General features: G+C 41.8%; 2 protein-coding genes across 2 annotated transcripts; one reads left to right on the plus strand and one right to left on the minus strand.

Moving 5' to 3' along the window:
- Positions 1–339: 339 nt before the first annotated feature.
- Nepro (nucleolus and neural progenitor protein) lies at positions 340–12,411 on the plus strand. Its single transcript, XM_032900235.1, has 9 exons — positions 340–514; positions 3,025–3,179; positions 5,159–5,238; positions 5,513–5,644; positions 6,047–6,124; positions 7,393–7,757; positions 8,104–8,165; positions 10,042–10,298; positions 11,774–12,411. Exons 1-9 carry the CDS (start codon positions 409–411, stop codon positions 12,237–12,239), a joined length of 1,701 nt encoding a protein of 566 aa, XP_032756126.1. The 5' UTR covers positions 340–408; the 3' UTR covers positions 12,240–12,411.
- A 2,523-nt stretch (positions 12,412–14,934) lies between these two features.
- On the minus strand, positions 14,935–24,680 carry Gtpbp8 (GTP binding protein 8 (putative)). The gene is made up of 6 exons (XM_032900236.1): positions 24,326–24,680; positions 23,733–23,831; positions 22,075–22,205; positions 20,819–20,918; positions 18,143–18,261; positions 14,935–15,442 (listed from the first exon to the last, which is right to left on the minus strand). The coding sequence occupies exons 1-6, from the start codon at positions 24,662–24,664 to the stop codon at positions 15,373–15,375; spliced, it is 858 nt and encodes a 285-aa protein (XP_032756127.1). The 5' UTR covers positions 24,665–24,680; the 3' UTR covers positions 14,935–15,372.
- Between the last annotated feature and the right edge of the window lie 931 nt (positions 24,681–25,611).

The following is a 25,611-nucleotide window of genomic DNA, read 5'->3' on the forward strand; positions in this document are numbered from 1 at the left end:
AATTATCGAAAGTTGGGTTATATCTAAACTATGTAGTTTTCCTTGACTACTCAAAATAAATCGTTACTACGTGACAAATGCCACATTTGATATGATCCGAGTTTTTCTTTTCAAAATATCCGAGTAAGAGCTAAGGGCTGGGCCTCACTCGAACTCATCTGAAAAAATATATAGCTTCGAAGTTGCTCCAAACTTGTAGGTGCCTCAGAATGCTCTTCAAGGAACTCAAAAATAACTACTTTCTCCTTTCCCAGAGGTCCTAACCCATCGTGACTCCGCCCCAAGGCCCGGGCAGCACACCTCCGGCTCGCCCCGCCCCTCACTTCCTCCTCCCTTCCTCTCCCGCCAGGGCCGCTCTACTCGCTTTCGCCCAGCTCGGCCTTCCCAGGCCCTCCCGCGCCGCTCAAGATGGCCGCGGCTGTACGGCTAGCCGCAGAGCCGTGGAACCGCGTGAAGATCCCCCAGGCGGGGAACTGCAGCACACTGACAGTGAAGGATCCCAGCGCCACCCTGGGTGAGTGAGGCCGGTGAGGAGGTTCCGCGTGTTTGCCGGAGTCCGCGGGCCGGCGCACGTGGGACGGGGTGGGACTTCCTGAGCGCGGGGCACGCCGGGAAGGGGCGCGCCAGGCGGAAGGTCCTGCCTGAGTAGTGTGGCGTGAGGATGTGTAGGGGGTTGCTGGGTTGCTGCATTCCGTATGTGGAACCTGAAAGCACCGCTAGGCGGGGCCTGGCTTGTGCAGCCCGTAACCCCCAAACGCTACCTGGATCCTGTACTGTTCCCAAGGATCGGGGCTGTCACTCAAATATCCTGCCTCGGACTTCGGGCTTTTCTTTAAAATATGGAGCTCGTTTTCTCCTTACCGGGCGAGGGCGTTATCTCAGGTCTCTTGGTTCTTTTCAAGGGGCGAAAAACCGAGATAGTTTTAGCAATTTAGCTGGAGAGATGGCTCTGTGGTTAAGAGCGCTGATTGCTCTTCCAGAGGTCCTGAGTTCAATTCCCAGCAACCACATGGTGGCTCCCAACCATTTGTAATGGGATCTCATGCCTTCTTGGTGTGTCTGAAGACAACTACAGTGTACTTATATATAAAATAAATAAATCTTAAAAACATCAATTTACTTAGAAAACGAGGGCTCCCAAAGAGATGTTGGTGGCAGCTTCGTGGGGCGTGTGTTGTGAGTTTTAATTTAGATTAAATGTGGAGGTGTTTATGCATATTCATGGTATCAAGCGATTTGATTTACCCGCTCCCAAATCATGGGCAGATGCTCGTTTGGAACGTTCTTCCCATGATCCTTTAGAAAAGCCAACTGGATGGGCGGAACGAATTATGACCTAGCCGAAATGAAATACCAGATTTCATTGATTCTCAGGATTCACGTGAGAGTATGTTCCATGTTTCCCATTGGACTCAGTGCTGTGCTTCAACCTTCTCAGCCCGCCCCCCCACATAATAAAATATTAAAACCTAAATATTATAATGAGGTGGAGGTCTTTCGAACTGTGAAGTAATACCTGAGTGCCTTAGTTTTTAATACAGAGAGCAGCCTACCTATAGCTTGAAGGATGTTTAATCACAAAGGGACATTCAGACCAGGAGACACAGCCACCAATATCCGCTGTAGTTTTCAGGGTTAACTCATATTTAACTTTTTGTCACTTTTGTTTTTGAAACTGCTTTTGGTCCTATAACTGTCAGCTAAGACTTTTGTTATTTTTAAAGCAGGTTTTATCCCACTCAAAAATGGGAATAAAAAATAGTACCAGCTTCTTGGCGATATAGGGAGAATGAAAAGGAAACATTTGTAACTGGTTTGAGAGTCAACTGACAGTGGTTGTCATTAAATAGACACATTTGGTAATTGTTAAGTACAGCCTATCAAGTCATCTCACCCCTCTTCCCATATATTGATCCTGTGCAGTTTAAAGCTCTTTCTAATTCCTCTCTAGTCACAATTTTAAAAACAAACTAGTGTGGGAAATTCACCAACTCATCACTCAGGTTATTTAATTTCTCCAGATAGGAGGAACAGATTTTCACGAGAATATTTGTGTTTCCTTTCTGAGCCACCAGGTGGCACATGACACCTGCTTCACAGCTGCTCATGTTCTGATTAGGAAACATTTGTGTACCCAGTTCCATGATACAATTTCCAGTGGCCCTGGTGATTTCCCTTTTCTGAATGTAGTTTCCCATTGATATCCATCGGGGATTGGTTCTAGGAATCTCTTCATATAAAAAACTCTGTACATGGTAGATAGTATTTGCAGTAGGACCTACAGACATCTTTCAATAGACATTAACAATATCTCTACAGTGTTTATGAAATCCTATATAATGTGATTGCTATTGAAATGCATTACAGATGGAATTTTGGGGGACAATATTCAGTGTGAGGTTGGTTGAATACACAGATGGCCCTCACAGGTAGAGGGGCTGAGTGTATTATATATTCTTATCCTAGGGGCTGGAGAGATGGCTCAGTGGTTAAGAGCACTGACTGCTCTTCCAGAGGTCCTGAGTTCAATTCCCAGAAACTGCATAGTCGCTCACAACCATCTGAAATGGGATCTGATGCCTTCTTCTGGTGTGTCTGGAGACAGTTACAATGTACTTATAAAATAAATCTTAAAAAAAAAAAGAAAAAAGTTGTATCCAAATACAGTTCCTTTGCCTTTGAAGGCTGTAATTGTATGCATTCTGTCTTGTTCACCTGCAGAGAGATGGAACTTTTTTATATTGGGGTGTAAGTGTACACCAACGATACCTGTAAAGTATGACTTTAGTCATGGTAAAAGGTGGTAGAGACAGACACACGTTCATGTTTAACAAATGGTCCCTTATTGATCACCTGCTCTCATTTTCCAATGTCTTTCTTAGAACCCTTCATTTTTATAGTTGAGGCCCATTTATATTTTGATTTCTTTAAAGCAAACAAGGCAGCGTGTTTTAGAGTGTTTCTCTTTCGGTGTAGTAGATGTAGGAATGCATGTGAGGCTCGTTTTAACTGTCTCTGCTTTAGATGTCTGCATTGCGGCCGTCATCAAAGCATGCCACCTCGTCACACGGTCACTCAAGAGCCGGACCTTAGATGCGGAAGTGGACGTGCTGTGCTCAGTTCTCTACAGCAATCACAACAGGCTGGGCCACCACAGGCAACATTTGGCCCTCAGACAGGTGAGGGGAAGCTCACACGTAGCCTGGTACTGATGAGCATGAGCTCGTGCTGCACTTACTGTTATTTATGGAAAGTTACAATTACATTTTAGCTTTTTTGGTCTTTGATTTTTCCCAAAATCATTTCAAAAAAGTAATTTATAATCAAGCATATTTCAAAGCTGGACGTGGTGGTTCACGCCTTTAATCCCAACAGTTGGAGACAGAGGCAGGTGGAGCTCTGTGAGTTTGAGACCAGTCTGGTCTATGTAGTGAGTTCCAGGACAGCCAGGGCTATGTAGAGAGACCTCGTCTCAAATAAAACAAGCAAGCAAGCAAACAAACAAAATGTATTTTGATTCTTTCCAGTTTAATTTTCTCTGTACAGTCTAATAGTGCCTTTGCCTGGTTCAAAAGTAAACTAATTTAAACCCTAGAATCTTAAAAAAGAAAACAGTTGTGGCTTAGTATTGTGGCTTATTTTTTTGGAGTCATAATCTAATCAGGAGTATGTTGGTGTAAGTGGGTTTATGGTAAGTTGTGGTGTAGAATGCTTTCATGTACTTGTTAGAGATTAAGAAAATATCGTGACTTTTAGCTCTGGGACTCTAACATGGCAGAAGTCCTGAAGCTGGCTTCTGCATGTACCATTCAAGGAGTCACTTTGTTACCGCTGCAAGTACCTTTACAAGCTCAGAGTGCTAGGCCCTGTGTGACAGAGCCGTCTTTCCAGTATCTACTTATTTTTCAGAGCTCTCTGTTGATAGCGTGCTGGATGTACAGCTATGAGAAAGATGCGGATTCTCACTATACAGACTCAGCTTTCTGGTTAGCTCTACCCCTACTGCTTAAGGCCCAAGGGATGACGATTCCCTTATCAAAGAGGATTGTGGTCTTTCCCTACATTTTCTCAAGATCAAACTGTTTACTAGCTTACTTGCTGACGTTCTTCCCCTACCTCCCTTCCCCTCCCCCACAACCATATTTCACTCACTATTTTCCAAGTGTATTACTGTCTTGGACTGTCAATAACTATCTTAAAAGATGGTGTCCAGACTTAGGAATTAAAAAGCCAGCCCCAGTGAATTAAGGATTGAGCTCTGCTGAAGTAGAACCCATAAGTCTGATTTGGTTCTTAGTGGTATATATGTAGCTCTAACAAGATGACAGCACTGACCAGTACAATTCCCATCATCCTTTGACGTGTGGGTGCAGTCCAGGGAGTGCCCTGGGTGGGTGTTCCTGACACCTAGAGAATTCATACAGCATTTTGTATTCTACGTGGCTTTTTCTCCCCGCCCCCCACGAGAACCTAAACCCTGTTCTAATAACTGGATTATGCTCGTGAGCAAAACGAACAAGTTCTATTCTCCATCGGGAGTTTATAGTATAGTTTGGAGAAAAGGGCGGGCAGTCAGTGAGTGGTATACCAACTGGTAAGAAGTGCTATAAGGAAAAGCAGAGAAGGGGGGATTGCAGTGTTAAGTAAAGCATATCCATTTTAGCATTTAGTTAAGTACTTGGTATGTTATCTATCTTTATTACTAGAAGTTGGAACGTATCATATACCATGTTATTGCCTAGCATATCTTGCACATAGTAGGTGTTCAGAATAGTTGTTCTGTGACTAAGTCACCTTCTTCATGTCTGGTGCTTATAGACTGTTGAAACTGAGTTAAGAGTTAAGAGTTTGCTTTCTTGTTTTACTAGGCTCGCTGCTGTAAATCTGCTCCCTCAACAAATTATAATATTGAGACTTACATTAATGTTGGTCACTTTACAGCATCGAGCACACTTGGCATGTAGTAATCTTCTTGAATTGAGAAATGTGTTGGGTGGGTGAGATTGTTTTGAGATTTGGGTCTCCTAGGCCTTAAATGGGAAGCCTTCTGTGGCATATTTCCATACCATGAAGTGCTTTGCTTTCTTTGTGTTCTTGGTGGTGTCTGTAACATTGTTATGTATACACATACTAATTTGAGCTGTCCTTCCTCCTTCAGGTAGAACAGTGCTTAAAGCGATTGAAACACATGAATTTGGAGGGCTCCATTGAAGACCTGTCACAGTTGTTGTCCGCCAAGTAGGTGGTCCATTGCTCTGTCTGAGCACTCTTTGGTATTCTCTGCTTGGTGTTGAGGTACAATCCACTATGCCCAGAAGGGCATGTTGTGTTCTAGTGGGGGGAACCTGTGGACTGATGGGCGGTACTGGTGGGACGCTGAATTGGGGCTCACAGTGGGTTGCAGTGAAAGAAGAGTGGAATGCTAGTGGGCATAACCACCTCAGGCTGAATACCGCTGCAGAAACGATGTGTTTAGAGATTGACAGTCTTGTCCTTTTCTGTGTATGTCAAGTAAAACTCAGCCTGGAGCTACTGAAAACCGTGTGGTGCCCAGCCAGCCGGTGATGGAGGTGGTGCTGATGAAGGTTTTGGGAGGCTGCAAGTTGTTGCTGCGCTTGTTGGACTGCTGCTGCAAGACGTTTCTGTATCCTTGACTACGGGAACACCTTCTTTTGAGTGGAAGCTATTTGGGTATATTGGGCTTCTATTCAAATGCTGTGCTCTTAAAGCAGTGTAACCTGTGGGGAATCGTGAAGCTTTGCCTTTGGCTCCTCTTCCAGCAATTGCTGGCATGGCTGGTGCCAAGGACTCCATGTCTCTACCTAGCATGTATTCTAAGGACCTTTAGAAATTCTTACTCTCAGACACTGTCACAGTAGGAGCTCTAGTAGAATAGATATTTTTGCTTTTAGTGTAATGTGACTTCATTGCCATGTTAGGGCTTTAATATCTTCAGAGCTTTCTTATAAGTTCTTTCTTTCATAATTGTAACTTACAAATCTTAAATTCCCTTGGTTTTGTTTTCCACCTTAAACTGATTCTTCAGGTTGACTGTGAAGCACTTAGGGCTACGCGAGTTCATTATTTTGAACCTTGTGATGGTTGGGCTGGTGAGCAGGTTATGGTACGTTCACATTTCTGCATTTGTGTTTCATCTTTACCTGACCCAAGTTTCTTGTTAGTGTTCACACAGTTTCGTTTCACACTGTTGCCTTGGGATCTGAAGGTGCAGGCTTCCCTTTCTCCCCAGGACGGTTGGTTTGCACATTGTCGGCTGGGTAGTTATATCAGAGGGCTTTTCTTCTGAAACCTTCACCTTGAGACCGAGTAGCTCAGAAAGTGATTTCCTAGGACCTAGGACCTAGGAACTATAATAATATTTGATAATGATATAATAATAATAACAGTAATAATAATAATTATTATTATTATAATGGTGGCAGTAGTAATATTGCAGTTGGCTTTTGAAAAAGCTGATGTTCCTGAGCTGGCCATATCTTGGTTCTTTGACAACTGGTTGTTAATTTTAATAGAAATTAGAAACACAATTTGACCTTCCTTGTATGCTCTAGACTTCTCTTCTGCCTGACACTCTGTTGCTTTTGAGCCATATTTTGTTGATAGAAATAATACTTGTAAGATTTATAAACTAGAAAAAAAGCATTTCCTTGTGTGTGGCGTGTGTGTTTGTGCATACAGTGGTTTGATGGATAACTAAGCGCAGAATTGGATCATTAGTTCTGATTTTTAGCAAAACTGTCAAAACAACAGAAACAAACCCACAAGATTCTTCCTACTTTCAAATATAAACCTTGCTTCGATGTCTTAACCCAGATACCTTATTTGAATTTTCAGTCATCTTTTTGTGCTGCTTATTCTTTTTAATTAATAAATAAGTTAATTTTTTTAACATCTGGACTGAAGTTTGCTCTCTCTCCTCTCCTCCTTCCCACCCTCAATCCCCTATCCACTCTTCAAAAAAGGGCCAGCCTCCGTGAATATCAGCCAGCCATGGCGTATCAGGTTACAGTAAGACTAGGTACCTCCTCTCCTGTTAGGGCTGGAGCAGGCAACCCAGTAGGAGGACAGGGTCCCAATAGCAGGCGACAGAGACAGGGACAGTCCCTGCTTCCACTGTTAAGTCTCAAACTCTAACATATGCGCAGAGGCCTAGGTCAGTCCCATGTAGGCCTGGTTGTCAGTTCAGTCTCCGAGCCCCTGTGAGCCCAGGTCACTTGGTTCTGTTTCATGTGGCGGCTTTGACCCCTCGGGCTCCTACCCTTCTTCCTCTGTATCGGTCTCCATCAGTTTATTCTGCTTACTCTTAATCCGGAGTAATAGCATTTGAATTACGAACATTTTATATATATAAAGAGCTCCTGTTTCTTCTAGGGTTCTCCATAAAGGACTCTTGCGACGGCTGATTTCCTTATATGAGCCATTGCTTGGATTGCATCAGGAGATCTACAGGATTCAGCCCATGCCTTACTTCAAAGATTTTGCCTTTCCCTCCAACATCACTGACTTTCTAGGCCCCTCTTACCTTGATATCTTTAAGGGAAAAACCCCTGCATCTTTTGCTCCTAAAGGAGTAACTAAGCTGCTAAATAAACTGTTTTTAATGAAAGAGCAACTACCAGAGACCAATGGAGACACCTTGGATAAACTTTCCCAACCGTCCAAACAAATGAAAAGCAGCCCACAGAGCAGCGTGGACCTGGGGCAGCCAGTGAAAGCGTGTAAAAGGACCCGAAAAGGTGAGCTGCTTAGAGAAGCACAGGCTTTTCTTTATTTCCTTTAAACTGTGTTTATCTCTTTCTATCTTTTCTTTCTTAAATACATACTTATAAAATACGCCTTTGAATGCATGATATAGTCCTGCATTGTGTAGAAATTCAGAATCTCACACTGATTACGTTTAGGGAGGTGTGAGTGTTACTGGTTCTCACAGCTCGGCTTCTGGTTCCTTCATGGTGCCCTGCTTTATTCTCTTCATTTCCTTTATAGGAACTTGGCAGGAAATGTCATGTAGTTAAGATGTTGTTGGAGGTTTGAAAGTAACATGGCTGAGTTTTTCTGTCTTTTGTTTTCCTAATTCCACAGAAAAGCCATTGGGATTTGACGTGCGGGCTTTCTGCACAAGACTCCGAAACAAAGCTACTCAGGTCTGTCTGGTTAACCTCATAGCTTTTCACTTCTGCCAGGTTTAGAGGAAGCTCCTCAGTGGGGAGGGAGGTAGAGTCCGCTCTAATAAGCTTGATTGCACTCAGTTCTTGGTCTGTGCTGCTGAATGAAGAAGTTCGCTTTGTTGTTATTGCTGTATGTATTTTATTTCTTTCCTGCCATTGCTTCTTTTTTTTAAATTTTTACACTCCAGATTTTATTCCCCTCCTGGTTCAGCCCGACGACTGTTCCACATCCCATACCTCCTCCCCACACCCCTGTCTCCACGAGGATTTCCCCACCCCACCAGACCTCTAAACTCCCAGGGACTTCCAGTCTCTTGAAGGTTAGGTGCATCTTCCCTGATTGAACCCAGACCCAGGAGTCCTCTGCTGTATATGTGTTGGGGGCCTCATATCAGCTGGTGTATGCTGCCTGGTTGGTGGTTCAGTCTCTGAGAGATCTCGAGGGTCCAGGTTAATTGAAAGGGCTGGTCCTCCTATAGGGTTGCCCTCCTCCTTAAGAAGCTGGCTTTTCAATGGTCCTAGTTAGTCCAGTTAGTGGGCTGTATTCAGAAGTGCTTTAGTAGGCATGCCTTTGGGATCTCCAAGCAGTCTTATGGCCTGTCCTAAATATGGATGGGCTTTGTACTTGCTGGAACGCTCGCCCCTACTCCGTATTAGCTGTGTGGTCCCTGACCTCTCTATACTTCCCTTCTCCACTCCATGCATCTCTAAGTCTGGGCTAGTACGTGTGTTAGGTGGGTCTCATGTGTGGTAAGCATTTAACTGATGGCAGATGTTAGTAGCAGTCATCGGTTTTGTCTCCTTCCTCATTGTCATGAGGCATCAATCCTTTTGGGAGTTCAAGCTTTAACATGATACCTTAGCGTCAGAAAATGGTTCTGGACTTCATGACTAAGTACCTCAATGTCACCTGTCACCCAGTAACTGCTTGACTTTTGTTACCATTGTCTGGTTTCCTTCATGGGTTATTTCTTCCATTTTATTTATAAACTCTTACTTCTAAGAACCCGCAGTTCTTTATTGAACTTTTAAACACAGATGGCGGTTCGCATTTTTATCTTGCTCAACTCATAAATTCAGAAGGAGGAAAAAATTCTTTTTTTTTTTTTTTTTTTGGAGCTGGGGACTGAACCCAGGGCCTTGCGCTTGCTAGGCAAGCGCTCTACCACTTAGCTAAATCCCCAACCCCGGAAAAAATTCTTTAGCAGATCCTTTAAGCCCCTGACGATATCTTAAACGCTTTATGTGCATTAACCACTAATCCTCAGAAAAACTCTGTAAGAGAAACTCTTGCGTTACTGCTTTCATATTTCAAGAGGGGAAACTGAGGCATAGAAAGTCTGGACTAGACTGTTGAGGCCCAGTCTCAGAATTTGAAAAAAAAACTTTAAAAGGGCTGGGGATAAAGGTCACTCGCCAAGTATTTACAAGGGCCTATGTTCAGTCTTCAGTAAAGAAAATAAAGTCAAAAATAAAAATGACCTCCCTGATAAGCAAAGAAGAAAACAAGGGAGGATATCATTGTGGAAGACTTGGGATTTCCCCCCATCATTAGACTTTGACAAACCGTTTAATCGGTTTTAGTGTGTGGGTAGATGTGTTACATATGTGTGTGTATCTATCTTGGGTTTTCTGTGTACACTTCACTAAAGGGCAGATAGGACTTGCCTCGGTAGAAGGGTAAAAAGGGAAGTGTTAGGAGAATGGATAAAAGGAAAGGTTGATGGATTATAAGTGTCCTTAAAAATTATTTTAACTTTTTAATGGCCCAGCTTTTCAAAACTGTTTTCCTTTATTTAAAAGTCACTACTACTGTTTTCAACATCTTTTTTCTCTCCTTTTTACACTTCAGGAGACCAGCCAACAGTTTAAATATTCCCAATCCAAACCGAAGACAACCAAACTTTCCTCTCAGAAACTGAGAACTCACTGGGCTAATGATGCTGTGCAAAGAATCCGAATGACCAAGACGTTCACCCAACTTTCTGAAGAAATCCAAATGGCAGTTGCGTGGTCCCGGAGCAAAAAGCTCAAGGCTCAGGCCATCTATCTGGGCAACAAACTTCTTAAGACTAATAGGCTTAGACATGTGGAATCTCAAGGTTACAGGTAATTACATTAGAAAAATTCCTTTCCCATTTCAGTGAGGAAGTGTATGCATGTGCATTACCTACCTTGTTTAAAATCTCCCAGCCCTTGAGGTGCTAGAACAAGACCTACTCAAGTACAGTTTCAAGTGTTGCTAACATCTGGGCAGTTGTGTCAGGAGAAAGTGACAGTTGTTTGGAATCCTTACACCATGTCATTCCCACTGGCTCTTTTCAGAAAGCATTAAGATTACCTGTGGTGTTCAAAGCCTGGTGCTGACAGCATGGGGCAGCCTTAGTCCTCAGGAGCTGTGTTCTTGTGGGCGGTGGCCTTCTGTAGATACGGCAGCAGCACAGCCGGCTGAGGATGTGAGAGAAGTGTGTCAGCCTGTGAGGCCCACACAGGCTGCAGGAACAGACGCTTAGCCCCTCACATTGAGAGATTCAGTTTATTGTGGGTCTTACAAAGATAGAACAGTTCAGGGTTGTGAGGAAACAGATCGTAATGATGAACAGTTAGCAAGAGGGGTAACTGTTGATTACGTGGTAGTCTCTACTTCCCAAAGTATGTTGACCATATTGCCCTATTGCTGTTTCAGTAATACATCTTTTTTCCTATGGAACACTTTGTAAAACATTAGAGTTCACAGTATTCTGGAAGGTGGGCAGCATTGTCCCATTCATACATGGAGAGATGGTTTTGTTCAAGCTGTCGGCCCTGGAGAGCTAGGACTTATTTCAGGTCCTCCCATTATTATTTTTGTTTCAACTCAGAGGTGCACCCACTTTTACCCAATGCAAAGTCAGTGCTTCTAGTCATGGCTGGGAAATCGGGGTCCTAAATTGCTTATTAATATATATTAATATATAATTTTATTTTTTTAAAGTAAGAACAGAGGGACTTGGGTTAGGCACATAGACCTATATTAATCTTTACCAACAGTCATGAGGTGTGAGGCAAATGCCAAACGTATGAGGTAAGTTCTGACTGCAGGGGATACAGAACAACTCCCAGGACACCTCACAGGGGTCAGTTTGTCTTTGCTAGATGACCCCTCGTTATTTTCATTCCTTCCCCCTGTTCGTTTCCTGCTACAACATGAGCTTAGCCAGAAGTGGATTCTGACACACCACAGAGCTTTTAATTTGTGATATTTTGCCATTTCCACTTTTGTTTACCTAGAAACAGATTATCAGCCCGAGGGAAAGGCTATGGCTCTTAAGTGTGAATGAAGTCACACCAGTTAGTGACCTTGCTAGGCAATCATGAGAGTTACTTTAGGGCAAAATGGAGGCACATCTGTCTGTATCCTGAATCAGAGAGGGAATCTGAAAAAATGCTCTTCGGTTGAAACTCCCATTTCCTTACATATATACAGGCCTAGGACTTGTAATAAATGGTGTACTCTTCTGTTGACAGTTGGTGGAGACAGTTAAAAGTGCTTGAGAACTTTTTAGTATCATAATAAGTTGAGATTTCTCTCTTTTGTTCTTTAGTTTGCCGAAGAAGCTTCAGTGCATGAAAACATCTCTTTGCAAGGGCCTTCTCCGGGGCTTCAGTGTCAGCACTTCAAAGCACCCTCCCAGACAAAGAAGATCAAAGTATAAAGTTTTATCAAGACAAAGGAAACCACAGAGAAAGTTACAGTCAACTCTTATAAAGGAAACCCAGCAGGTCCCTGAAGGGACTCTGAAAACCACTAGGGACAGCAGTGCTAAGAAGAGATGCTCTGGTGGGACAGTTCAGAGGTCAGATGTCTGTCTGAATGGAGAGCAGGTCTTGAGCAAACTTGCAAAGCCTGACCTAAAAGCTAAGAAGATGGGGGTCCATGGGAATCTGAGAGGGGGCGGTGGAAGTGAAACCGGCCTGCGGACGAAGAGACAGGTGCACACGCACAGTGCGCCAGGCACCGCTCAAGAGGCAGATGACATTGATGATATTTTTGCTTTGATGGGAGTTTAGATGTACTTAGGTGAAACTTCTGAGCAGTTAACAAGCTGGTCCAGTGTTCTGCTGTTTTAAGGGTATTGCTAAGATCTGGAAACACTGCTTAGGCTGAGAGCTGCGTCTGTGCAGTATTCCAGTGTGTGCATTCCAATTCAATAAACATTGACAGCAGCGTTGTGTAAGTTAATCAGATGGTGAGTATTTGGCTTTGACTGTGCAAGGTGGTAAATATGATGAATGGCCTGCCCCTGGGGAACGCGCCCTTCATGACTGAAACAAGTAGGTTTCTCAATATCAGATGACTTTCTGATCTACTATGGCGTTAAAATCTGGATAATTTCACAAAATCTTATGTATCTGAAGGTAAACAGAACAAGGTTGGCATAGCAGAGAAGCATCATGTTTTTAAGGTTTTTACATTTTGTGCATGGGTACGTACTTATGTATGGATATCAGACAGTAACATACATGAATATGGGTATCAGAGGGTAACTTCTGAGAGTTGGTTCTGTTCTTTTACCTCTGGGTCCAAGGGGTGGTGTCCTAGTTAGTGTTTTGCTGCTGTGAACAGACACCATGACCAAGGCAACTCTTATAAGAACAACATTTAATTGGGGCTGGCTTACATGTTCAGAGGTTCAGTCCATTATCATCAAGGTGGGAGCATGGCAGCATCCAGGCAGGCATGGTGCAGGAGGAGCTGAGAGTTCTGTATCTTGTTCCGAAAGCAAACAGAAGACTGGCTTCTAGGCATCTAGGAGGAAGGGCTTAAAGCTCACACCCACAGTGACACATCCACTCCAACAAGACCACACTTAATAATAGTGTCACTCCCTGGGCCAAGCATCACAGGTGGAATTCAGACTGTCAGGCATAGCATCATGTGTTTACCCATGGGCTGAGCCATCTCACCTGCCCAGGTCATCCTTCTGAATAACATGTGAGTGTATGCTATGTTATTAAAATGAATTATCAAAAGTTTTTCCATTACTCAAATGGTTAAAACCATTACTTAATCTTCATTTTGTCACCGTTACTCCTAAGGGGGTATATGAAAAGACTTTTGGTGTTTTCCTTTTTATTGTTCCTATGAAGCACAGCAAAAACGTAGCTAGGTAAGTGTATGCCAGGAATAAGGCCAATCATGAATTTGTCACCTGCTATCAATGCCATCACCTGATTATTTGTACATAGTGTACAACTGACTGCTCCTGGAAGTGACAGTCCTGAATTACAAAATGAGCTGCTCTACCCATGAGAAAAGGTAATGTAGCCATGGAAAATCTGCTTGGCCCTGCAGGCCAGAAATGGACAAGAGGGGTAAGCTTAGGAGAAATCATGAGTCCTCCCCTTGCCCTCTCCTATGGCCTTTGTTTCAAAGGCATGAGGGTGTGAGTGGTAGGTGTGAATCTGGATTTGCACACTCACTTCAACTAGAACACAGCCAGGCACTTTCTGCTATGAAACTTTGACCACACGTATGAGGCTCAAGAAAGCTACAAGGTTGAATATTTCTGATTTTGGGAGTCTTGGACTTGGGTTGTTCCACTATTAAAGTCTGCAAACAGCCACTTCCAGTTCCCAGCTTCTCAGATAAGGGCTGAAATGAGCATTAGGTGTTCCAGTTATAAGTGCAGTGTATGAGAATTTGTGTCCTTGCAAATCCTCTCGACACTGATGTTCACCCCAATTGAGTAGGGCTGGACCTTGCCTTCTGCTCTGGGTCATGTTGTCCTGGCTTCTAGTCTTTTTAGAATGTGTGATCTGTGTGTACAGTGTATGTCTGTATACATGTATGAGCATATGAATCTCTGGGCGCTCGGCATGTACAACTGAGGAGAGGGGTGTACCTGCCTTGGTTTCTGGAATGGAATCTAGTGCTTCATATGTGCCAGGCCTTCGCTTTACTACTGAACTACATTCCCTTGCACTGGAAGTCTATGCCTTGACAGTGCTCAGAAAGTCCCTCAAGACCAAGCCCAGTGTCTGTGTGGTGGTGTGGCATGCTGGACAAGCAGTCCGACTTCACTGCCCCTTTTCCTGATCACCTCATGTGTCTGCTACTGAGGGAAACTTTGACGGACAGTTCTGCTTTTGGCTTTGAATGTAATTATTTTGATGTCTATGTTTTGCCTTGTGAAAAAAAACTAAAACTTTTTTTTTCCTGCTAGTTGGGGTAAAATAGACTAATTCTATCAATGCTAGAACAACAGAAACACTTACAATTGGATTTTTAAAAAGCCACAATGTTGTGTAGCCTTACCTCCTCTCACAGAAGTCTCACTTTGAAGTGCTAAGATACTTCATGAAGAGTTGATGTCTTTATAAAATTTGCTCCTGTGAGCAAATCTATAGCACAATGATTCTAAAGCATTGCACTGACTTGTGAATTAATTTCATTAAATCTAGTTCCTGTTTATTTTTGCTACTTCTTTGAAGGTGGGATGTCTTCTGTGATAAAAGCCTATGGGTTTTGCTGCGCTCTGTGGTTGGTGTGGGTTTGTAAACATGCAGCTGTTATCAGTATAATTTGTTAGCTTTTATAGCTAAGGTTCTGATAGCTACCACGGAAACATCAAGTGGTTTTCCCAAGGACACTAGAACCTGACCCTGATGATCAATCTTGTATTCTACTCTCATGACTGGTCTTTCCATGGCCTGGCAAGTTTTGATAATTTTTTTCATATTCCAATAAAAACAGGAAGAAGAGTTATAAGCATACTATACACAGTCATTTACTTTCTACTTACATATGTGTGCTTTACAAAAGGAACCCCCTCCTTTACATAGTTCACATTCACAGCATTAAAGACAGTAGGCATTTGTAAGAGAAAAACCCAATTTATTCAACCTCTACATAGAAGCAGGGTCTCATTTCATGGATTTGTATATGCTCTTGGACTTGTCACTTAAAATAGGAAAGCCAGCTAGCATCTGTCCTAATGAACAGTATGATTTAATGAATTATTTGTAACCCTTACCCCCAACACATTTGTTCTTGCTTCAGGGGTAATGCAGGTTTTTTTTTTTAAAGCCCAATTTCCTTCAAGTTGAGATGCACAATATTTAAAACAATACTGGCATTCTTCTCCATATTTAACTCCAGTTGACAAGAAGAACTTTGAAACATCATCCACTCTAGGAGCATTTATTTAAGACTTCCTGTTATATCTGCTATAAAGCATTTCAACAGATGAACTCCAGAATAGGTTACTGCGCTGTGAAAAGAAAAGAAAACTTGATTTTCTTCCTTACCTCAGAGACTGTAACAGGTCTCAATTCAAGTAAGCAAAGTGCAAAGTCTTATTTTAATACAAGCTCTTACGATCTCACGTAGGAGGGCAATGCTTTTAGTCATCTGCCTCTCTTCTGTCTGTGTCATGCACATTATAAACGCTGATGATCTACACCATGTGACCCATGTCTTTCAGGATTCTCAGTGCTGTGTCACACCTTCCCTTTCACCTGTTCTCCACAGTAGGCCTTGAGATCATTAATCCAGTGGTGTTTGTGAGAAAAGTTCAACCACCTTGAAATATTTTTAGGTTAAGAAGAAAGTGTCACATGCTGTGACTTGTATGTGTCTGTTATATATACAGAAGGGGACCAAGGTTCCTCAGATGTGAATACACCCTGGCTTATAAGGACGAAGTCTGCCCTGGAGTGCACCAGTTCTGTTAGCGACTGCAGTACTGCAGATTTTCTGGCCAGAACCACCCTGCTGAAAACAGCATTATGATGCCGTTTACAAATGAACTAAGCAGATGTAACTTAGAGAACGATACAGGTTCACACACTAACTGGCACTCTGTACTCAATGTGCAATGCTTTTCTTAACTCTCAGTTCCTCCCCACAGTTGGTTCTCCTGTTAGCAAATTTACTCACACACAAAAATACAAACCAGATTGTGCCTATACATATTTCCCCCATATCATCTATAAAATATACCAATCATAATATTAATCTGTATGGAAACTTCACAGTTACCCCTTTCTATCATGTTGGGCCAGAGTTTGTGCATGGAAATTCTCACTTTGTTTTCTGTAGGTTCAAAGTCAAACCTTTCCAGACTAAATGTCTCTATGAGCATATTCCTGTAAATGACTGGTGTGTTATAATTCTGTCAGGAGAGCAGACTTCCATGTCTCAATTCATAGATTCTGAGTGTTGGATGACCTGTGACCTTGGCCACATGTGGTAAATATGTAAGGCAGCAGTAATTCCAGGGACACATGTCAAAAGGCAAATGCCCTTTAAAAAAAAAAAATACCAGGAATCCAATAATGTGGACCTTACGCCTAACCGTGCCACTTCTGACTGATAAGAATAGAAAATCTATATTTAAAGTATACATATCAATCACAATAGATGATCCTTCTAATGACATCCTTTCGCAGTGAGAAAATGAAACAAGCTGCTTTAAAACCTGTAGCATCTTTAACAGAGCCTCTAGATGCTACACGAGTCCATGGCTAAGGCCCAGGCTCTTTCAATCTCACACCTCTCTAACTCCGTTTCTCACTTGTACCCGTCTGTACGGTATGTGTAGCAACGCCCCCATTATCTGTGTTTACACAGATACAGCTCTGCTGTCAAGGTACCATCTGACGTTTGTATGTCTTTGGTGTAAGGTTTGTGTGCACAGCAGAGGCTACTGTGTCATCAGTCCCTTTTTGGGAACTCCATAACTTTAATGTAGCTCCCCAAACTACTAACTTTCCCTGGTCACATCATGTTGTCAATTCAAACAAAGCTTGCAAAACTAAAATTTACATTGTTTCAACTTAGTTATATGTTAACCGTGATTTGCTAGTTTAACTGTGTACTTTTTAGACTCGTTTTCATACTAAACAGTTAAAATAAATGGCTGTATTCTACGACAACGCTGAGGGCTCTGGGATGAATCAGGACTTTCCTTCTACCTACAGGATTTCCACATGCAGGGTAACAGCATAGGAACAGGACAGACCTGAATGAGGTGCCGGGAGAAGAGTGTTTTGTAGGATTAAGGAGAGGGTCCTGAAAGGCACATTTGCAATCACAGTTTCAACAGATCTAGACTGATGGAACTAAAATGGCTGCTAAGGGGACAGTTTCACCTACAACAATGACTTGGTTTCTTATTTTCTCACAAATTACCACGGTGCCTTCCACAAATAAGTCAAAGCAAGGAAACCAGAGACTGATTCTCCAGTTGTCTCAGCACACAGTACTTACTGTACCCAAGATTCACAACACAAGAAAAACCCAAGTTTGTCATGAAACCACATCAGAGTCCCCAACTTTACCAGCTCAGAAAATACCGCCTAACTTAATGCAAACTTGAAACATTTTTTCTTCTTTATAAATGCATATATTATATTAAAAATTTAAATAAATAATTATTATTTTGAGGGAGAGGGTCCTGCTATGTAGTCAAGGCTGTCTTGAACTCAGCTCTACAGCATTGAAGGAAAATTTTTCCTGTAAGTTTTCAGGCAAACTTTGATTTGTTACGGCCTGAATGAGCTTTTTACCATAAACAGTTACTTTGAAATTAAGGAGATGGGCGTGTTTGCCAGCTGATGACCTGAGTTGAGTCTCAGATCCTACAAGGGAGAACTGACTCCAAAAAGGGGGTCTCTGTCCTCCACCGGCACAGCAGCACCCCATGCATGTGCCTGCAGACACAGTGAATAGAGAAGTAAGCAAAAACTGGTTTGAAAAGTAAAGTTTTTATTTCTGCCACGGTCTAGGGTTGAGCTAGGCTGAAGCAGAAAGAGAATGCTAGGAAGAGCTAGCTTGAAAAAAAGAGAACAGAATAAATGCTAGCAGACTACTGAAAACCACAGTGAATAAGTGACACTTCATCCAGAAGCTCTGACTTCACAGCAAAGGCTTTTAGCATGCAATGCTATTAGTGCAGTCCGTCTCTCACCTTATAGGGAACAGCTGAGGAAAACAGCCTTGTGTCTGCGTGTTAACGAACTCCTGAATCTGGAGCACTTGTTTTAAAAGATACCCCTTGGAAGATTTGTCAATTTTTGTTAATATCATCTGTAGGAAAAAAATTTAAGTATTAGAAATAAAATTTAACAGTATAGTCCTATACATTTTCACTACAATCTTTCAGTGAGGCTGAGTTGGTTCAAGTAAAATTTTCAATCTACTCTCTCACCTGTAAAATAAAAACAAGCCATGACTAATTTGCTTTGATGAAATGAGCTAATATATGTCCCATATAAAGAGTACACCGTGTCTGCTACTTAACAATGCATTTACTACACTTGACCATGTCTGGGACTTTATCTAAAGGTCAGTGAGAACCACGGGGCAACATTTATAGCTGATATCAGTGGTTTCATGTGATTACACTGTATCTTATGTCTACAACATTTAAACTAATATATCTTGGCTGAACCACATAAAGCTGCCAATGTGAAACAACTTTGGAACCAAATAGGTCAATTTTACATGTAATACTACTCTAAAGGAATAGTTAGAAGTTGGGTTATTTGCTGGGTATATCTACAATAGCTGTAATTTCAGTAAACCCAGAATGTTATTTATTCAACTACAAAGTAGTAGCAGAAGGTCAAAGCATGAGTAATTACAAATCAAGGAAAAGGCGAATTTCAATCTATCAGGTTTTGCTGGGGAATATCAAACACACACACACACACACACACACACACACACACACACACACACACACACAGACTGGAGGGTGGTGGTACTGGTGCCTGGCACCATGCATAGTTAATTGTTCTATCACTCAACTATAACTCCACTAGGCTAAAACATAAAGTCATCCTGTTGACTGTTTTTCCTTCTTCTTGGGTACTTGGGTTACTGCTGATATCCCATTTCTTTTTCCAAAGAAGAAAATAACATTCCCTTCAGTTTAACTTCAGCTAAAACTGCAGGAAATAAATACATGATTTCACAAGATGATATGTACAATACTAAGTCAGGAATGCTATTACTTCATAGCCAGTTTGATAATATCCAGTCATTTTTATACCAGTCTCTTGATTCATTACAACAGTGTTCCTAATACTTCATAGGACTCCTGCAAATCCCAAGAAGTTCATAATTTCAAGAAATCGACAAATGTAGCCGACAAGGCGCATGGCTTTGTTCATGTCAAATTTCTGTGCTTCGGATTAGTGGTTTCTGATTTATTTTTTTGAAAAATAGATTATAGTAATTGAGTTCTTACTTTTCTCAAAAAGGAACTTTAAGGCTTAGTTTATCTGGAAGTATTACAAAGAACAATTAATGTGACTACTAACCTACCAATCGGCATTTTAGTGTGGCTCAATTTTATGCTAGTAGGAAAAAAAGCCAAACTAGTGAGGTATTCTGAAAATACATTTTAAATACTGTTTTAATCTTATTTGTGTTTCAGGCGCATTGTTTTGCCTGCATGTATGTGTGAGGGTGAGGATGCCTGGATCTGGAGTTAAAGCTGTCATGTGTTGCTGGGAATTGAATCAGAGTTCCCTGGAAGAACAGCAGTGCACTTAACCACTAAACCGCCTCTCCAGCCCAGAGAGTTTATTATTATTATTATTTTGGTTTTTTTCTTCGGAGCTGGGGACCGAACCCAGGGCCTTGCGCTTCCTAGGCAAGCGCTCTACCACTGAGCTAAATCCCCAACCCCTATTTTTTTTTTTTAAGAATATAAAAATTCTACTTGTGTGTGCTGTGCTGGAATCTTCTACGTTCCTTGAATGGTTTTGGTTTGTAAATTTTCTGTGCAGTTCTGGTTACATCTTTATACGTACTGGAGCATGATCTGCTGTTCAGAGCTAGTAACATGTTTTGGACAAATGTTGTGCTGCCGTAAAAAACACCATGGATGCAAAGGCATCTAAGAGCACACATGAACAGCTTAGAAAACCCTGACTGTAACTTTAAAAGCTTGTGTAGGAGGGATGGCTCTGGCCTCTTAAGAGCACATGCTCTTTCAGAGGCTGAGTAGTTCAGTTTTCATCACCCCCGGTGGGTGGCTCACAACCTCCTGTAACTCCAGCTTCAGAGAAATCTGTTCCCTCTCTGGCCTTCAAAGGTATCTCTACACATGTGGAATACGAATATACACGCACACATATACATACTCCATACATTTAAAAGCTTAAAACTGAAGGAAAAAATATGAAAGTGTCACAGAACTTTTGTGTACATGATCTATGCTTGTGTGTCTAAGTGTGTGCATGTGTGAGGACACTTGCACGAGTGTCTGCCTCTGGAGACCAGAGGAGGACATGTGTCTATCCTATCACTTGCCTTCTTCCTTTGAGCCTGGGCCTCTCTGAACCTGAACCTAAGTTGGTAGCCAGCAAACTGAGTGGTCCTCTTGTCTCCAACCTCTATAGCACCAGGGTTATGGGCATGTACGTGGTCACACAGCTTTCTAAGTGGGTGCTGAGGATTAGAACTCGGGTCCTCAAGCTTGTGTAGCAAACATTCTTACACATGGACCCATCTCCCCAGCCACTCCTTTACCGTCTGAGGAAATGCCTGCTCATTACTAACAAGTATATTTGCATATTCAGATGTATACCAAACATGAGTCTAACTACCACCAAGAGTCTACGGAAATACTTACCACATAAGGCAATGCGAATTCTTCACACATTTCTATGGCGATATTGTCTAACTTTGTAATTCCAACAACGCTATCCACTAATAAAAATGTTCTCTTCAAACTGTAAGAATAGAAGGAAGATAAATGGCAATGTAAGATACACTGATTCATGTGTCTCTCTCATCCTAGGAACTCCATCCTGTAGTCTAATAGTACTCAATGCCATTTGCTGTACTTCCAAAATTTGTCAAATACCAGTTTATTTCAATAAGAACATATTAAACTGACTGAGACTTGACACAATATAAACGAGACCCTCTCCTGTAAGACCCTACAAAGTCTAATGGAAAAAGGAGACAAAAATCAAACTATTATAATTTTTTAAAAAACATTTGTTTATTTCAATGAGTACACTGCTGCTGTCTTCAGACCACCAGAAGAGGGCATCAGATACCATTACAGATTTACAGATGGTTGTGAGTCACCATGTGGTTGCTGGAAATTGAGCTCAGGACCTTTGGAAGGGCAGTCAGTGCTCTTAGCCCAAATTATTATAATTTTTAATATTAGTTTAATTTTGCGTCATTTATATATAAAGTTGTAAGAAATGAAATGTTTACATATATACTATATATAGATATACACATATGCACACACATATATTTTTATGTATACATATATATTTTTTTCAAATTTGTGAAGCTGAGTTCAAATCCAGAGCCTTTTTAACAAGTTAGACAAGTAGTCTATTACTGAACTACATCCCTAGTCCTTTTTTTATGATTACTTTTTTATACTTCAGAAGCCTAACATTATTTTCCTCTAGATTGTGTGACTCTTGAAACATTACTGCTTGATTATGTATGGAGACCAAAGAATATACATAACATTTTCAGAGTCTATGATGACTGAGTGGACAGAGTTTACTGGATTTTATTTAAATCGATTAGCTAACAATTTTCATTTTCAAAATTAGCCTGCTAAGAGCTTGTTTTGTTGTTTTGTTTTGTTTTGAAATGGATGAACTAGCTGTGGAATACTCTTGATAGTTTCAGCTTGATAAAATAAATGAAGTTAAGACTTCCCTGAGCCAGGCAGACGCTAAACAGGCAGTGTATACCCTGGTTCGCAATATTGTAGAGTTACAGAAGGATAAAGTACACCTACAAGTAAGGCGTTTGATAAGTCTGAAGTATCTGTCATCTGTAGAATCCCCTTGATTTTAAAAAGTGTTTGGGGGCTAAATGTATAACAACTGTAAGAAAAAAGTTCCTTACTTATTTCGTTCTTTTAGATAAGTCTCTACCATGTCAACAAAGTCTTCGGGTGCTCTATAGCCATACCCTGGCATGTCCACCAAGGTAAAATGTTTTCCAACTTTGAAAAAATTCATTTTCTTTGTGTGCCCCTAATAAAATAAATGAAAACAAAAAAAGCTGGCTTAAAATATATCCTTTATTTCATGCCTAGAAATGTTCATCAACATAAGTATTCAATCAACAAATACTTATTAACAGTTGAAGTATATATTCTGAACTACTGTGAATACAAAGAGAAATAAGGTGGGAGAAGTGGTCGCCAATAATTAAATCTTTCCAAATTTTACAAAATATGCTTGGTTTAAAAACTTTACATTTCATATTAGAAATACACAGACAAAATACTTTAGGATCTTTTCTATTTTGCTGTCTCTGAAGACCATCCAGATTTAGGCTGTATGCTTGCCATCAGCCAGTTCTCTGATGAACAATGTATACAGAGGAATGTGCTGATCAAACATTTGTCCTATCACACAGACTCTTAGAACCCCCAGATCGAAAGCCTGACATTCATCATCTGTAGACTAGTGTTTCCATAAACCAAGATGTTTTGCCCGTGCAGATTAGTGTCCTCATGTTACTTTTAAAAAATGTCTGCCACAATTATAACAGTGAAATTAAAATCAATACAAAGATAAACTATGGCTACTTGTGCTTCTGCATTCATGAAACACTTAGGAATCAGAAAAGGAAAGTCGAACAAACTAAAATCAACTCTTTGATCAAAGGATAGGGCTTTTTTATAAATGATTAGGCGCTTGGTTGGCTTATTTGTCTGTTAGAAAGTGTTTTTGGAATTGTGTATTTGAGAATGAAAAGAATACACCTTTTCTATCATTCTCTTCTATAAGAATGAAGTTCATTCTATTTAGAATTCACCGTTTAGCTGTCTTATGTGCTGAGGAAGAACAGGGGTGAAGAACGGGATCCTTAGTGATGAAGCCAGACATCCCACTACATGCAGTGGGGAGCAAAAAGCTAGCTTTGTGAAAGGGCTTAAACTTTCCCCGGGGGAGGGGGGTAGGCAGTGAGCATCACAGCTCGTGGAAGTGTTTCCTCAGACAGACACTATGGTAGGGCCAGGGGTGAGTTTTGGGAAAAGGTTCTTTTAGATACCAGTTGACTGCATCATTGAAAAGGAAGTAGAAGGAAGGAGAAAATAGCAGAAGCCCAGTCAAGCAGAGTTATCTGTGAAGAAAGGCACAGCGTGGCCCTGGGTAAAAGAATGCACACATCTGGAATATATACAAGAATGTATGAGTGCATGAATGGAGAAAATATACAAGATTACGGAGGAAAAAGCAACTTAAACCCTTTTTACCCCATAACCAATGTAGAACTACACCCTCATTATAGAAGGCATCAGAAAATACTTAAAGCAATAAAATACTTAACTTGGCAACTAAGGAAAATTTTAGACAAAGGATGCTTTCCTTTAGCTACTGGCAAGACTACTAAAGTCAATTCAGCTGTCCGTCCTTTTTTGCAGAAAATACACAGGCACTAATGATTACATGCTTTAAAAAATCTTTTCTCTAGGAATTTAGCAATTATGATCTCTTGCACCTGCCAATACTTAGGTCTCCTTTTATAAATTCAAGAGATACCCAGCATACCGGTTTTTTTGAGATCCTGACTTCTACATCAGGGGCCATGGAAAATAAGGCCTTTATCAAAGAGGATTTTCCAACATTGCTTCGGCCTATGAAACACACCTAGTATGAGAAGGAGGAAAGGAGAATGGAGTACTTAGTGTTCTCAAAACTGAATAGAAGTTTATTTATTAAATGTATTTTCAGGGTTGGAGAGATGGCCCAGTGGTTAGGTGCACTTGCTACTATAGGATTGGAGTCCCAGTCTACAATGGCTGCTCACAACTGCCTGAAACAGTTGTTCCAACGGGCTCTGATGTCCTTTTCTGTCTTCTGAGGGCAACAGGCAAGCATGTGGTGCACAGACATACATGCACGCAAAACACACATAAACTAAAATAAAAATAAAAAAGCATAGGCTGGTCTTCCAGAACACCGGAGTTCGATTCCCAGTACCCACATTGGGGCTCACTGCGGTCCTCCACGGGCACCGCACACAAGCGGTGCATCCACACTGAGTGCTTTCTTTTGCTTTTGAAAAGCTTTCTGGTGACGGGAAATAAGCGCAAGCGAACTCAAGCTCTCGCACCTACAATAGACAAGCCCGTCAATCTCACCTCCGGCTGCCGCAAACTCGGGGCGTGGTCTAGGCGGACGGCGGAGCTGAGGTACTCGATGCGGTTCCGGACCGTGGCGGCGAAGACGCTCTCCGCCCTCGTGATGTCCTCCAGGCTCGGGTCGAAGAGTCTCTGTTCGATGAGGCCAGGCCTAGAGTCCGTGACGAGGTGCTGCTCCAGTTCCCGCAGCGGGTACACTACTTTCCTTAGCTGTTTCTGTGGCATCCTTAACACTTCAGCGAAGGCAGGGGACGTGCTGTAAACCCGGGGCCAAGGCCCCAATGCCGACGCTATCTCCAGGAGCCTTCCCATTCTATGCCATAACCTAGTAGCCGCCATTTTTTTCCTCCCAGAATCCTCGCGACTGGATTTTATTCGTAGGACCTGGACAGCACAAGAGAGAAATCTCACTGCCGCGGCGCCTGCTGGGAATTGTAGTTTTCTAGGGCCTTCTTGCCTGCTCAAGCTTCTCATCACCTCTGATAGAAAGGGGAAAACCCATTGACTTTTTTTTTTAACACCTTGTCCTTACCAACTATGTATCAGATTGGTGTATTCTGGTCTTCAGCGGTTTCCGGATGCGGAAAACCTACCTTGTCCTGTGATCTTTGAGTCTCAAGGGAAGGAGCCATAGTGACAAACTCTGGTGGATTCCAACCCCCGTTTTGTCTTCTGTTTCCGGTCGTTTTATTGCTGATTGACATTTATCATAAGTTCACATAACTGAGAAAAACATGTTTGCAAAAATTAAATGAGCAGGTGAGAAATGTGGTTGGAATAGCAACTTGTTTTCAGAGAAGGGACTGTATCTCTCTGGCAGGCACAGCATTGGAGCTGCAGTTGAGAACGGACAAAGATCCATAAACCAGAAACAGAATTGGGAACAGCAGGAGGCCCTTGAAGCCTCAAAATACGCACCACCCACCCAACACAGCCACACCTTCTAAGCCTACAAGGCCCTACCTTCCAATCTTTTCCAAACAGTTCCCCAAACTGGGGAGCAAGTATTCAAACATACAAACACATGGGGGGCCATTCTCATTCAAGCCATCGCAAACATTTAATCATTCTGCGCTCTGTCACTCCATTTTTTTAAAAAAGGATCTGCATATACCAGGCACATAAACCTTAGAGTCAACATATGCTGTGTTTTCCACAGGCTCTAGTGATCAAACTCTTCCCTAATCTCTAGTGTAGGCAGAAGATCTAAGATAAGACACTTATAGCAGACCTGCTAGGGAGAGGGTAGAAAACTTGAAGAAGGAGGGGCTTAAGAGAGTTAACCC

Source organism: Rattus rattus, chromosome 4 (assembly GCF_011064425.1).
Source record: "Rattus rattus isolate New Zealand chromosome 4, Rrattus_CSIRO_v1, whole genome shotgun sequence".
Classification (NCBI taxonomy): domain Eukaryota; kingdom Metazoa; phylum Chordata; class Mammalia; order Rodentia; family Muridae; genus Rattus; species Rattus rattus.

Excerpts from the sequence above, each read along its gene's own strand:
- Nepro (XM_032900235.1), top strand. The coding sequence starts at position 409 with ATGGCCGCGGCTGTACGGCTAGCCGCAGAGCCGTGGAACCGCGTGAAG. Across the intron at positions 5,645-6,046 it reads TGCTGCTGCAAGACGTTTCT|GTTGACTGTGAAGCACTTAG; the intron begins GTATCCTTGACT and ends CTGATTCTTCAG. Across the intron at positions 6,125-7,392 it reads GGGCTGGTGAGCAGGTTATG|GGTTCTCCATAAAGGACTCT; the intron begins GTACGTTCACAT and ends TGTTTCTTCTAG.
- Gtpbp8 (XM_032900236.1), bottom strand. The coding sequence starts at position 24,664 with ATGGCGGCTACTAGGTTATGGCATAGAATGGGAAGGCTCCTGGAGATA. Across the intron at positions 23,832-24,325 it reads CGAGTTTGCGGCAGCCGGAG|GTGTGTTTCATAGGCCGAAG; the intron begins GTGAGATTGACG and ends TTCTCATACTAG. Across the intron at positions 18,262-20,818 it reads AATTCGCATTGCCTTATGTG|ATGATATTAACAAAAATTGA; the intron begins GTAAGTATTTCC and ends TTTTTCCTACAG.